We start from the raw sequence: 14,107 nt of genomic DNA on the forward strand, positions 1-14,107 counted from the left end.
GTGACTATGCATTTCCATTCAGTGACTAAGTGATGATGAACTGCTTGAAACTATAGGGTCCCTTGAAAAATTGTCCCGTATTACACAAGGTACGCACTTTGGACTTTATTACTGTGAGAATGAATACTCAAGGCTCAGCCAATCGATGTCAGAGTGTCTGATTGCTCAATCATTTCCACTCACATTCATGCTTATGGACAATTTAGAGTTTTCAGTTAAACTAAAGCTAAGATTCCACTGGGTCGGCACCAGTTGGTGCCAGTTGGCATCAATGCAATTTGCTGTGGCGCCAATAAGGCGCCTAGTGGCGTGCAGTGGCTTAGACTGCCTCGCAACTGGCTTGTGGTGGCCCGTACCGGCGGCAAGAAAATTTCAAAATGTTTCAAATCTTTGTCGCCAATTGCTTGATGCAAGTGGCGCGTCCCACCAAGTGTCCACCAAGTGGAACCAAATGTCGCAAACAATGGCGCGGGCCAAGTTGCGCCAATGATGCTAGGAGTCCACTGTGTCGGTGCCAGTTGGTGCCAGTTGGTGCCAGTTGGCGCCAATGCAATTTGCTGTGGCGCCGAGTGTCGCCAATAAGGCGCCTAGTGGCGTGCAGTGGCTCAAACTGCCTCCCAAACTGGCTCGTGGTGGCCTGTACCGGCGGCAAGAAAACTTCAAAATGTTTAAAATCTTTGTCGTCAATTTCTTGATGCAAGTGTCCACCAAGTGGAACCAAATGTCGTAAACAAATCGGCTGTTGGAATCCACTGGAATGTAATGGCGCGAGCCAAGTTGCGCCAATGATGCTAGGAGTCCACTGCGCCGGCGCCAGTTGGTGCCAGTTGGTGCCAAAGTTTATGTGATTGGCGCATAGTGGCTCGCTGTGGTGCCGAAGACCTGCTGTGATAAACAGAACCATGACTTCTGCTGTCTACCAAAAACATCCCGAAGGAGAATGTTCATGACCTCAAGCTGATCTGGATCAGGACAATGATCCAAAACACCCGAGCAAGCCCACCTCTGATTGGCTGAAGAAAAACCAAATGAAGACTTTGGAGTGGCCTAGTCAAAGTCCTGACCTGAATCCGATTGAGATGCTTAAAAAGGCTGGAAAATCCTCCAATGTGGCTGAATTACAACAATTCCGCAAAGATGAGTGGGACAAAATTCCTCCACAGGGCTGTAAGAGACTCATTGCAAGTTATTGCAAACGCTTGATTGCAGTTGTTGCTGCTAAGTGTGGCCCAAGCATTTCAAAGTAAAGTCAATTTGTCATAAAACACATCTCTAGTTTATATTTTTGGTAGTACCGAGAAGAGGACTTCCTGGATTCCTGGAACAATTAATATTTTAGTTCACCTGTCATTGCAGTAATTGCTGAGTCAGCGTATGATGCACACATTTTTTCAAAATCATGAAACAAAAAAGTAAACAATGTTCTATTTGTTTCATGGTGTGGGTGTAAAACTGAGCTTAATAGGCTGATTAATCCAATTATTATTTTTTTGCCTGATTTCCTGATTGCAGACACAGAACATTCCAAGGTTTGGTGAAGCTGGACTATAAAAGGATGTGGTTTTTTGTTGTCCTCAGCATCGAGCATCATCACTGCGAAGGTAACGCGACACAACACAGATGGCATTTTCTCTTCGCACGTTCTTCCTCCTTTGTGGGGTCAGCGGACTGTTGACCGGAGCTGTAAGTCAAAAATCTCACCTGGTAATTTCAGTAAAAACATATTTGATATTCTGTTTTAATGTTGTATTCTTTTCTTCTTCATAGCGGTCTTGGCCCGGCAAGAACCGAGGTGAGCAGCTTTGACTTAAAGACACTTTTTAAAATGAATTACTTAATTTCAGGTTTGTTTGGGTTTCTGTGTCCGTAATTGTGTTGCAGAAGGTTGCTGTCCTAAGGGCTGGACTCAGTTGGATGACCACTGTTACATCTACCAAGATGACCCGAGATCTTTTGCAGATGCGGAGGTACGGAATAATTTCACTCAGTCGATGTAACGTATAGCTCCAAAACCAATTGACTCCCGTTTGGAATAAGCATCTGACGGACTTGTTGTTCTGTTTCTCCCGAATAGAACGTCTGCAACATTCTTGGTGGGAATCTGGCCTCAATCACCAGTGCCGTAAAAAATGCAGTTGTGTATCAACTGGTTCTGGCAGGAAGTGGAAGCGAAGCCTGGATTGGACTTAGTGATGCTGTTGAGGTGAAACATTTCTAATACTGTCATGTAGAAAATGGTGATACTTGAGTGTTGATGATGATACTTATAGGTTATCACATGGTTTGTCTGGTATCAGGTCAGGTATCATGCCCCCAAGTGTGGACCATTTTGAAGACCATTTTGTTTCCAGAAAATGTTCAGTTTATTACATGTATTACAGTAAACCTCGGATATATCGGACTCGGATATATTGGAAATTCGCTCACAACGGACAGATAAAAAAGAACCGATTTTTCTGTAATGCATTTCCAATAAAAATTCATTGCATATATCGGATTTTTTATAACGGATTTCGCCTATTTCGGACAAAATCTCCAGTCCCGTTCCAATGCATTTCCATTGCATTGCATTGCATCGTGGCGCTCCGATTCGCCGAATCGTGACAGGCCGCTATACGACGTCATTTGCAGCGTTTGCAGCGTTGCCTGCGCGTCCACGTACATTGGAAACATAGTCAAGGAAGTGCCTTTTTATAACGGATAAAATCCGATTTACGCATATACCGGATAAAAATCCGGTATATTTTTCATTTTCCAGTATACGCATATAACGGATTTCGCTTATATCGGACAAAACCAGTGGGAACAATTGAATCCGATATATCCGAGGGTTTACTGTATATCTAAACAGTGTAAACACAACAATTGTAAAAATATTTCAACAATAATATTTTATCAACAGTCTTATCTTATCAATGTCTGACAATTAAAGTTCCATTAATCAAGTTTGGCGGGGTGGCACGGCGGTCTAGTGGTTAGCGCGTAGACCTCACAGCTAGGAGACCAGGGTTCAATTCCATCCTCTGGCATCTCTGTGTGGAGTTTGCATGTTCTCCCCGTGCATGTGTGGGTTTTCTCCGGGTACTCCGGTTTCCTCCCACATTCCAAAAACATGCTAGGTTAATTGGCGACTCCAAATTGTCCATAGGTATGAATGTGAGTGTGAATGGTTGTTTGTCTATATGTGCCCTGTGATTGGCTGGCCACCAGTCCAAGGTGTAAAATCACATGTTCTACCCAGCGATGTAGCAAGGGTGCCTGGTTTACTTGTTGGCACGCATCCCTCTGGTTCTACTCTGAAAAGCGCTATACAAATAAAATGTATTATTATTATTATGTACAAATTCTATATGTGCCCTCTGATTGGCTGGCAACCAGTCCAGGGGTGTACCCCGCCTCTCGCCCGAAGACAGCTGGGATAGGCTCCAGCACCCCCCGCGACCCTCGTGAGAATGAATGAATGAATAATCAAGTTTGGGTTTTTGGTGACTGGAGAAGCACTAGGCACTAAGCACTCGTGCACTGTTCTCTGATTGGTTGTTTCACGGGCATGATACCAGAGCTGCGCGCTCTGAGTGTACAGCTACGGGGGCTGATACTGGACATGGTTAAACTCTATATTTTATCAGTATCACTGCCCCTAGGCTTTGACACAGTATCATTTCGGCCTTTTCCCGTATCATTCATGGGCGGTTTCTAGGGTACAGGGCCAATTAATACTGTAGTATGTGATAATAAATGATGCTAACAATTTCAATACAATCAACTCAACTCAGTTAAAATGTGACTTTGTCTTCCAGGATGGAGAGTTTTTTTGGACTGATGGCAAATTCTTTGATTTTGAAAACTTTGCCTCTGGAGAGCCTGCACCAGAGGACTGTGTGGTGATTGATAGTGGAGGTACGCGTATAATCAGTGAATACCATTTTTGAATGTAATTGAATGTAATGTCATTGTTAAAAACTCTTGTTTTTTTGTTTTTTTTTGTAGGTGAATGGGCTACTCAAGATTGCGCCAACCAGCAGTCATATGTTTGCATCATGGAGGCGTATTGTTGCAAGTACTGATCATCCATTGTATTGTACCATTGTACGACATTGTATATTCTATAACAATGACTGTCCTGAGACAATATTGTTAGTCAAACACATTTAAACCTGAAAAGATCTTTTCTCCACTAAATAAAGCAAATTGTCTGCATCAAAATACTGTATGTCAAACCCGTGTATTGTTTGATTCTAGAATGCAAGTACAAGTGCGCCGGGTAATGGAGTACTTATTACTTTGTTTATTCATCAAGGGGTAGCACGAGAGCTATTTTCCTTGAAATGTATGTATTTTGGTCTTATTCCATGAAGTCGTCATAAAACAGGCGCGCTACCTACAATAGAAGAATTTGGTTCATTTTCAGTTGGCAGTAGGCTAAAGATTGATTCTAAAGATATCCATTCATCCGTCAGTACATTTTCTATGCCGCTTATCAATCTTCCCAATTGCTAATATGGTTCTATTCAAAGATTAACTGAGGCATCTGTTTTTGAAGTCATCGTCAAGTCAAGTCATCTCTCTCTTTTAGCTTCTGGGACCTTAAACTTTTCATCTCAGATCTCTTGGAAAATCTTGGATCATCATTTGCCTTTTTTTTCTTCAGCATTTCTTCACTAAATTTCTTTCCCACTTTGGTCGGAATGTCGGAATACTTTTGGTTGGTAGGTTGTCAAGTTTGTACACGCTGCAGAACACTGCTGTGATTTACTGCCCCCTGCTGGTGTGTATGTTGCAATACTACCTGTCCATCATGACTTGGCTCTATGTCACAGGACCTTCTCAGACACTGACATTCTCCAGCTAAACCTTGTATGATCTTGGAGCCACCGCAGTCATCACTTTGGGCTAACTACGAAATGCAATCAAGGTCATTAACACAATAGTTAATAATTGTTTTTAATTATTTTTAATGATATTATTATAAGGTTATTATCATTAATGTGCGTCCACAGAGGTGGAGCACACCGTGGTGCTCACTGTGTGGAACATGCTAGAAGCGGTGTTGTGCCAAGATTGTCTGGAGTTAGTAAACGCGGAGCCCTCACGTCCCTTGCCTCTGACAAAGTGTGTCCGCCAATGAGTGCTCCTCCTTGTATTTTCAGACTGAGCAACGGCAGAACACATTCAGATCTTATGCGCTCTGTTCCAGTACATATTTCATGAGGGTTCATAGTTCAGAGTTCAAAAACAGCTGCACCACATTTCAAAGTCGGGGGCCTTGGAGGCGGTGATAAGGGGATGTTATCATGTTAGCACAAGTTAAGTATAATAGAATGTGGGAAATGGCACTAAATTGTGTAGAAATCCTCCCCCCTGAGGACTCTAAGTGGATTTCGAATAGAGGATAAGGGAATCTTAAAGAACCAAATCATCTACAGTCCCAACAAATATCTGCAGTCCCTGTATACCTACAAGTAAGCGTGTCTTATTGCAGCGCAGCTGAAAAAAGCACCTTTCCTTTCCCTGCCCGGCCTTATATACACTCTAGATCAGGGGTGGGCAAACTACGGCCCGGGGGCCACATCCGGCCCGCCAAGTGTTTGAATACGGCCCGCCCAATCTTTCAAAAGTATTTAATTTAAACTCAACATACAACCTGGCATCATGGCCTGAGCCAACCTTTTGATGGTTGTATCAATTTCGTTGTTTGACATGGTGTGTTGTTTACAAAGTGCTCCTGAAAAAAGAGACACATGCACATAATAATAATAAAAATTAAAATAATAATAATTATATTATTATTATAACTATTATGATTATTATATTTATTATATTAATGCTAATTATTATATTAATTATATATAATAATATTGTTATATTTGCATATTTTACATAATAATAATATAATAAATATTATTTCAATTTTATTGTAATTATTATAATATTTTATTATTTTTAAAATATTTAAATATAAATATAAAATAATAAATAATAATTGCAGATTGCATGACAATTTTACAGATACAATAATACCAGGTGGACTGTTACGTGTAAAATATATAGTCTGCCCCCCCCCCCCCCCCCCCCCGGAAATTTTGTTATATCAATGCGGCCCGCGAGTCAAAAAGTTTGCCCACCCCTGGTCTAGATTGTGTAAGAGGTTTGAGTCCTGGACCGATCAGCTTTCAATCAGTCACTGCCCTTGCTTGAACCGCTTCTTTCATGGTGTTTCTGCTTTCGTTTGTTCGCAAGGGCATCAAGGCGCCTGGAACGTTTTGCTTTTCCTTTGTTGCAAAGCAAGCTGTCATATGCGTACCCGATGTTTCAACCTTAACTGTCAGTTGTCACGTTACTCCTTTTTTGTGTGGGTGCGTGTATAAGTATCTTTTGTCTGTATTTGTGAGACTATGTGTTTGTTTTAGCTTTTATCTTTAGCTAGCAAAATTGAGCAAATACCTTTAATTGTTACTGAGATGACTTTATGTTGCTTTACATCAGGGGTCTCAAAGTCAATTTACCTGGGGGCCACCGGAGGTAGGTTCTGGGTGAAGACGGGCCGCATCAGGTTTAAAAAACAAAAAAACAAAACACATTTATTAAAAAACACTTTTTCAGTACTTTGGTTCCGGTTTTCCACACCAAAATATCTGATAAAACATTCCACTGTTCCCAAATATCTTAATTTTTATTTTTCTATACACAAAATAAGATAAAAAAAAAATAAACAAATTAAGAATAAAGACAATAAATCAATAAATCTGTAATAAACAAGTAAAATAATAATAAAACAGCAAATAAGAAAAACGTAAGAAACCACATACAGTTGGTAGAGAAATTATTTTTCTCATATTCAAATGTACAGTATTAACAGTTATTTAACCTTTAACATGAACATTAATGAAACTTAATAATTTGACCCAATTAGCAAGTTAGCATCGTACTCAGTTCCATCTGGGAGCAGCGTCGTAACTTTAACAACATGATGCTTTATCTTGACGTGTATTTTACGTTTTATACCAAATAATTTCCTGCATTTATTTGTACCCAGCGTCATAAGCCATTAGCTTCATTGCTAATCCAAAGCAAAACAGGACGGGGTAACAGGGTAGGGTACCAGTATGGGCGGGGCAAAATCATGTTAATTGTGTACGGTGTGCACACAGCTTTAAGCTGTCAATATTAAACTTTGGTATCAAAGTGGGGGCCTCAAACTAGCGTCTCGCGGGCCGCATTTGGCCTGTGGGCCGCAAGTTTGAGACCCCTGATTTACATGGACAAACAAGGGTACCAATATGAGTTTCGAACATTGCTGTTGCTAAGCTTCGCTCTCTGTTACGAAGCGTTGAGACCGCAAGCTGTTGGGCCAAGTTTGACAGCATGTATTTATTTTGGAAGAATGGTGTGAGAATGGACGCTGTGATTGCGTTTCACTGAGCTGCCTTGCCCAAACATTGAAAGGTGATATTTGTTATGTGGGTCCATCCACCAACACCAAGTTGCACCACAGACTGGATGCTTTAGTCCAGGATCTCTGAGGAGACCCCTAAGGAGAACATCTGCTGCCTCAGGAACATCAAGAACATGCCGAGGCGTTGTAGGGAGGATCCTACATCAAAGTCGGATCAGCGTGTGTTTATAATAACTCCAAATCCAAATTACATTCATCATTTTTGTGTGATTTTGCTGTCAGCACATTCAACTATGGAAAGAACAAAGTATTTCATATATACCAAAATATATAACAAAATATTTCATTCATTCACATCTATATGTTACTTTAGTGTTCCTTTTATTTTATTTTTTTAGCAGTGTATTACAGGTAATAGACATCCATCGTTAGCGTTCAACTACAATTACTACAATTAGTACAATTAGTACAATTACTACAATTACCGCTGAGGCATTTTTAGCCAATGGATCACTGAATATATTTGTTTATTTGAAAAATATACAAAGTGCTGATAAATCACTCTTGTTCATACAAATTTCATCCAAAACAGAAGAAAACTGGAAAATAGTAGAAAGCTAAAAAGCTTTATCGCTGTATCCTCAACCGTAGAAAACATGATTGTGCAAGATAATTAAATAATAATTGTCACTTGGGATGACAAGCTGTTAACCAGGAATGCCATACCGCGAGATTCCAAAGTACTACACTATACTCAAGAACTTTCCAACGCATAGTTGGCTTCCTGTCCCCCAACATATCCATTTCCTTCTCATCACCTACAAAGCTCTTCATACCTCACAGACCTCCTTCATCCACACGATCCCCCGCATCCCCTTCGCTCCTCAGACTCCGACCTCCTGGCACTCCCCTTTAAGACTGAGCTCCGAACCTGGGGAGACAGAACCTTCTCCATCGCTGCCCCCACCCTCCGGAACTCTGGAACATTGTTTACTCTTTTTACTCAACTCTATTTTTATTTCTTTTTTCTCTACTGTAAAGCGTCTTTGAGTACTCTGAAAAGCGCTATACAAATAAAATGTATTATTATTATTATTATGTACAAATCAATCAATACAACATACAATACAGTTTTAAACAAAGTTATATTCACCGTGTTCGCCAATGGCTGAATGTAAAGGAATGGAAAATACTTCTTTGCTCTTGCTCTCTCTCTTCATGTGCTTCTCTTACCACACAGTACTTCCGATTACCACTAAGTACTTCCGTTTTACGTGTGTCACATGACTTACTATGTACTACTTTTTTGTGCACAGAACATATTGAACATTCAAATATAAGACCGTACGTTTCTTCATTCATTCATTCATTCATTCATTCAGGGTCACGGGGGGTGCTGGAGCCTATCCCAGCTGTCTTCGGGCGAGAGGCGGGGTACACCCTGGACTGGTGGCCAGCCAATCACAGGGCACATATAGACAAACAACCATTCACACTCACATTCATACCTATGGACAATTTAGAGTCGCCAATTAACCTAGCATGTTTTTGGAATGTGGGAGGAAACCGGAGTACCCCACGCACACACGGGGAGAACATGCAAACTCCACACAGAGATGCCCGAGGATGGAATTGAACCCTGGTCTCCTAGCTGTGAGGTCTGCGCGCTAACCACTTGATTGCCATGCCGCTCCGTATGTTTCTTAATATACTAAATATATGCACAATAGGGCTGCACGGTGGTCGAGTGGTTAGAACACAGACCTCACAGCTAGGAGACCAGGGTTCAATTCCACCCTCGGCCATCTCTGTGTGGAATTTGCATGTTCTCCGCTGTTTTCTCCGGCTTCCTCCCACATTCCAAAAACATGCTAGGTTAATTAGCGACTCCAAATTGTCCATAGGTATGAATGTGAGTGTGAATGGTTGTTTGTCTATATGTGCCCTGTGATTGGCTGGCCACCAGTTCAGGGTGTACGCCGCTTCTTGGCCAAAGACAGCTGGCATAGGCTCCAGCACACACTGCGACTCTTGTGAGGCGGTAGAAAATGAATGAATGAATTAACGCAGCTGATTAATCATTGCGGCTAGAACTCTTTCGCAACATTACACTATGGTACTATGCGATGGTACTTAAACAGCCGCAACTGGGACTGCAAAGGATGGATGGGTACTTAAACAGTGCCTAGCCAGTAATTACCGTCGTCTTGGCAACTAAAACCACCCGGTAGCCATCCAAGTGGCCACTTTAAATGGACGCCTATCTAGAGTGGCTGCTAATATTTCCACAGCTGGAATAGTGTTTGTCATCGTGATGGCCGCTTGAACAGAATGGCTTATACGGGCCATCATGCTGTCCAAAATGAGAGATGCTATTTGTAGCGACAAAAATCTCCAAGCCATTCCTTCATTAGTCGGTCCATCTTTACTGGTAATTGCTTTGTCGGATGTGCGCTCTGGAAAATACCTGACTGTCAACAAACACGTTTATCCAGTCGTCCTGTTGTTCTTCTTACCTTGCTTTACCTCTGTCGGCTTTTTTGTCTTGATTATTGTCGCCAACATCTCACCATACATTCATTCCTTTATGCTGAGCTTCCACAAAGCAACCTCGCCTTATCTTTTATTCTTCCATTAGCACACTTGTAGAAGAAGAAATTGAAGAAACAAGGCTGGTTTAATAATAAACACAGCGGGGTGGTCACGGCCACCCCCCTCCGACCACCACTTAGCTCCACCCACAACAGCAGTACATTGTATTGGTTTACATGTACACAATAATTCCAGCTCAAAATTAACATATTTTGCAGCTCATTCATTTTCAGAGAAGCGAGCGCCATACTCAGTCGAGTGGTTAGCGCGCAGACCTCACAGCTAGGAGACCCGAGTTCGATTCCACCCTCGGCCATCTCTGTGTGGAGTTTGCATGTTTTTCTCCGGTTTCCTCCCACATTCCAAAAACATGCTAGGTTAATTAGCGACTCCAAATTGTCCATAGGTATGAATGTGAGTGTGAATGGTTGTTTGTCTATATGTGCCCTGTGATTGGCTGGCCACCAGTCCAGTGTGTACTCCTGCCTCCTGCCCGAAGACAGCTGGGATAGGCTCCAGCACCCCCGCGACCCTGGTGAGGATAAGCAGTAGAAAATGAATGAATTAATGATTGACAGCTCCATACTGACGGACACAATATTGACTTTTAGGACTACATATGTAAACACTGAAACTAGGTAAAGAAACTTCTTTCATCAGGAATGAAATACTTTCATACTTCTAGCCTTTTCGGGTCTTTATAAATCGGCAGTAGAACCAGAGGGACGCGTGCCAACAAGTAAACCAGACACCCTTGCTACATCGCTGGGTAGAACATAGTGTGATTTTGACTTAAAAACAGAAAAAAGAGAAAAAAGAGGTGGGGTACACATTGGACTGGTGGCCAGCCAATCACAGGGCACATATAGACAAACAACCATTCACACTCACATTCATACCGATGGACAATTTGGAGTCGCCAATTAACCTAGCATGTTTTTGGAATGTGGGAGGAAACCGGAGAAAACAGCGGAGAACATGCAAAGATCTCCACACAGAGATGGCTGAGGATGGAATCGAACTCGGGTCTCCTAGCTGTGAGGTCTGCGCGCTAACCACTCGAGCGAGTATGGCGCTCGCATCTCTGAAAATGGCTGGCAATGAATGAGTTAAAGTTAAATGAGTTTTATTAATTTTGGTCTGTGAGCTAACCACTCGATCACCGTGCAGCCAGTTTAATTGATTTATGCATTCATTCATTTTCTACCTTTTTTTCCTCACGTGGGTCGCGGGAGGTGCTGGAGCCTATCCCAGCTGTCTTTGGGCAAGAGGCGGGGTACACCCTGGACTGGTGGCCAGCCAATCACAGGGCACATATAGACAAACAACCATTCACACTCACATTCATACCTATGGACAATTTGGAGTCGCTAATTAACCTAGCATGTTTTTGGAATGTGGGAGGAAACCGGAGAAAACAGCGGAGAACATGCAAAGATCTCCACACAGAGATGGCTGAGGGTGGAATCGAACTCGGGTCTCCTAGCTGTGAGGTCTGCGCGCTAACCACTCGACCGAGTATGGCACTCACATCTCTGAAAATGGCTGGCAATGAACGTTAAATTAGTTAATATGTTGATTTTGGTCTGTGAGCTAACCACTCGACCACCGTGCAGCCAGTTTAATTGTTGTTTTCAATACATTCCTTTTTTTTTAATGCTTTTTGTCACACTTCCCCTTCTTGTATTGTTGTATGTTGTAGCTCTACTTAAAACCTCATTAAGATCCAAACGCTCAAAATGTAAGTTCTAGCTATTCATCAACTGATCTTAAAATTTGGATCAGGTCTGTATAGCTGAATAATAATAAATACAGCAACTTCTGATTAATCCATGTCAATTTCAAAATTGCCACACCCATTTATCTTCTACAAGTTATCCGAGGTCAAGTCTCGGGGGCAGCAGCCTAAGCAGGGAGGCCCAGACTTCTCCCTCTACCCGGCCACTTCATCCAGCTCCTCCCGACGGATCCTGAGGCGTTCCCAGGCCAATTGGGAGACATAGTTTCTCCAACATGTTCTGAGTCTTCCCTGAGGTCTGCTACCGGTTGGACCCAGGGAGGCATCCTAACCAGACCCCCGAGCCACCTCATGTGGCTCCTCTTAATGTGGAGGAGCAGCGGTTCTACTTGGATGACAGTGCTTCTCGTATCTCTAATGGAGAGCCCAGCCACCCTGTGGAGAAAACGCATTTCAGCCGCCTGTACCCGCGATCTTGTCCTTCTTTAGTCACATGACCATAGGTGTAAATCACACCCACTTCTGCTCAATGCACCGACCACTCCCTGCTACCTATAGACATGCAGTCAATTATCCTTCTTGTAGAAGCTAATTAAATAAATTATTGCTGTCAATGTTTCTGGCTTTTTATATTGACGTAGTTCCTTGTCACAGAGACTTAATAATTACCATCCAGAACATTCCAGGGTTGGGTCAAGCTAGCAGATAAAAGGATGGCTCGTCGTCGTCCTCGGCATCGAGCATCAACACTGCAAAGGTAACGCGACACACAGCTTTGCATCTTCATTTTATTACTAGGTTTTAATGTGATACTTTTAATATAACAGTATTTGTTTATCATTGCATAGATGGCATTTTCTCTTCGCACGTTCTTCCTGCTTTGTGGGGTCAGCGGACTGTTGACCGGAGCTGTAAGTCCAAATTTTACTTCCTGACTTCAAGAAAGATATATTTCATATTCTGTTTCATTGTTGTGTTTTTTTTCTTCTTCCTAGTGGTCTTGGCCTCGCACCAATAAGAGTTAGTAGCTGTGACTTAATGACACTTTCTCAAATGAAGCATTAGTTTCAGGTTTGTTGTATTTTTTTCGACGTTAAATAACAATTGTGTTGCAGATGGTTGCTGTCCTGAGGAGTGGACTCAATTGGATGATCACTGCTACGTCTTCAAAGACGATCCAAGGACCTTCACGGATGCAGAGGTATGGAAGAATTCCACATCATAACATGTGTGATGTATCTCTAAACCAATCGACTGCTATCCAAATCAGTGATCCATCTGTTCATTTAGCAAAATCCTACCATGTGATAGAGCTTAATGAATGAAATCTACACCGTCACACTCTTTTTCTTCCATTAGAGCGTCTGCAACATTCTTGGTGGGAACCTGGCCTCAATCACTAGCGCCCTGAAAAATGTAGTCGTTTATGAACTGGTTGTGGAGGGAATGGTAAAAGAGGCCTGGATCGGACTCAGCGATGCCATCGAGGTGAAACCAAAGTTGTTTAATAATCAGCATGAAAAATGGATGCGTTCTCCCGACTGTGTTTCGTGATGATACTAAATTTTGCTAACAAATTCATCACAATCAAGATGTAAAGCATTATTGACAAGTTCAGGAGAGACTCAATCTTAATTAAATATGACTGTCTTGCAGGATGGAGAGTATTTTTGGACTGATGGCAAAGTCTTTGACTTTGACAACTTTAACAAATGGCCGAGCTCAGGAAATTGTACAGTGATTGGCAGTGGAGGTAAACGTATAATCAGTAAATCCAGTTCACTTGTGATTGGATGTAAATTCATCCTTAAAACGTTTTATATATATTTTTGCAGGTGAGTGGGATAACGAGGAATGCAGCACAGAGGAGCCATATGTTTGCATCATGGAATCATCCTGTGGCAAGCACTAATCGGCTCTTCTACCAGCGTATTTTGTAGAACAATGTCCATCAGTAATCATGTAAAAGGTACTGAGACAATATCAAACTTTTAGTGGTGTCTTTGTATCTTGGGGTTTACTGTCGGGTCTTCTTTTCTTCTTCTTGTACACTGTTCAGTTTTTGAATTTCAGTCAAACACATGAAAATATCTTCTTTTTACTGAATAAAGGACTCTATCTGCATCAAAATATGTTATGTGTTATTTTCTACTCACTGAATTCCGAACTTGCGCATTGCTTGAATAGACTGTAGTACTTTTGTGTTTTATTTCATGGCATTTTAAAAAATCTCGCTCATTTGTGTTATTTCATAATCACAAGAATTAAGCAGTCAGGAGACTGCAGTTAATGCAATTTTGGCAGTACAGAAAAAGGTTGTATTGTAATGCAGTATAATGTGACTAATGTTTACATATTACACTGATTGCACTAAACAGTTT

At 41.7% G+C, this 14,107-nt stretch overlaps 2 protein-coding genes across 2 annotated transcripts; both read left to right on the forward strand.

Moving 5' to 3' along the window:
• The first annotated feature begins 1,127 nt into the window (after positions 1-1,127).
• Positions 1,128-4,128, forward strand: LOC131137219 (ladderlectin-like). Its single transcript, XM_058084905.1, has 6 exons — positions 1,128-1,683; positions 1,768-1,792; positions 1,882-1,967; positions 2,075-2,203; positions 3,801-3,900; positions 3,991-4,128. The coding sequence occupies exons 1-6, from the start codon at positions 1,621-1,623 to the stop codon at positions 4,065-4,067; spliced, it is 480 nt and encodes a 159-aa protein (XP_057940888.1). The 5' UTR covers positions 1,128-1,620; the 3' UTR covers positions 4,068-4,128.
• Positions 4,129-12,394: 8,266 nt separating this feature from the next.
• Positions 12,395-13,832, forward strand: LOC131137220 (snaclec agglucetin subunit beta-2-like). Its single transcript, XM_058084906.1, has 7 exons — positions 12,395-12,483; positions 12,575-12,637; positions 12,722-12,746; positions 12,842-12,927; positions 13,086-13,214; positions 13,383-13,479; positions 13,562-13,832. The coding sequence occupies exons 2-7, from the start codon at positions 12,575-12,577 to the stop codon at positions 13,636-13,638; spliced, it is 477 nt and encodes a 158-aa protein (XP_057940889.1). The 5' UTR covers positions 12,395-12,483; the 3' UTR covers positions 13,639-13,832.
• Positions 13,833-14,107: the final 275 nt, after the last annotated feature.

The sequence above is a fragment of the Doryrhamphus excisus genome, chromosome 10 (assembly GCF_030265055.1).
Source record: "Doryrhamphus excisus isolate RoL2022-K1 chromosome 10, RoL_Dexc_1.0, whole genome shotgun sequence".
Lineage (NCBI taxonomy): Eukaryota > Metazoa > Chordata > Actinopteri > Syngnathiformes > Syngnathidae > Doryrhamphus > Doryrhamphus excisus.

Bases quoted from the DNA above. Each gene is read 5' to 3' on its own strand.
- LOC131137219 (XM_058084905.1), top strand. From the start codon at position 1,621: ATGGCATTTTCTCTTCGCACGTTCTTCCTCCTTTGTGGGGTCAGCGGA. The intron at 1,968-2,074 runs GTACGGAATAAT...TCTCCCGAATAG, and splicing joins GATCTTTTGCAGATGCGGAG to AACGTCTGCAACATTCTTGG. The intron at 3,901-3,990 runs GTACGCGTATAA...TTTTTTTTGTAG, and splicing joins TGTGGTGATTGATAGTGGAG to GTGAATGGGCTACTCAAGAT.
- LOC131137220 (XM_058084906.1), top strand. From the start codon at position 12,575: ATGGCATTTTCTCTTCGCACGTTCTTCCTGCTTTGTGGGGTCAGCGGA. The intron at 12,747-12,841 runs GTTAGTAGCTGT...ATTGTGTTGCAG, and splicing joins TTGGCCTCGCACCAATAAGA to ATGGTTGCTGTCCTGAGGAG. The intron at 12,928-13,085 runs GTATGGAAGAAT...TTCTTCCATTAG, and splicing joins GGACCTTCACGGATGCAGAG to AGCGTCTGCAACATTCTTGG.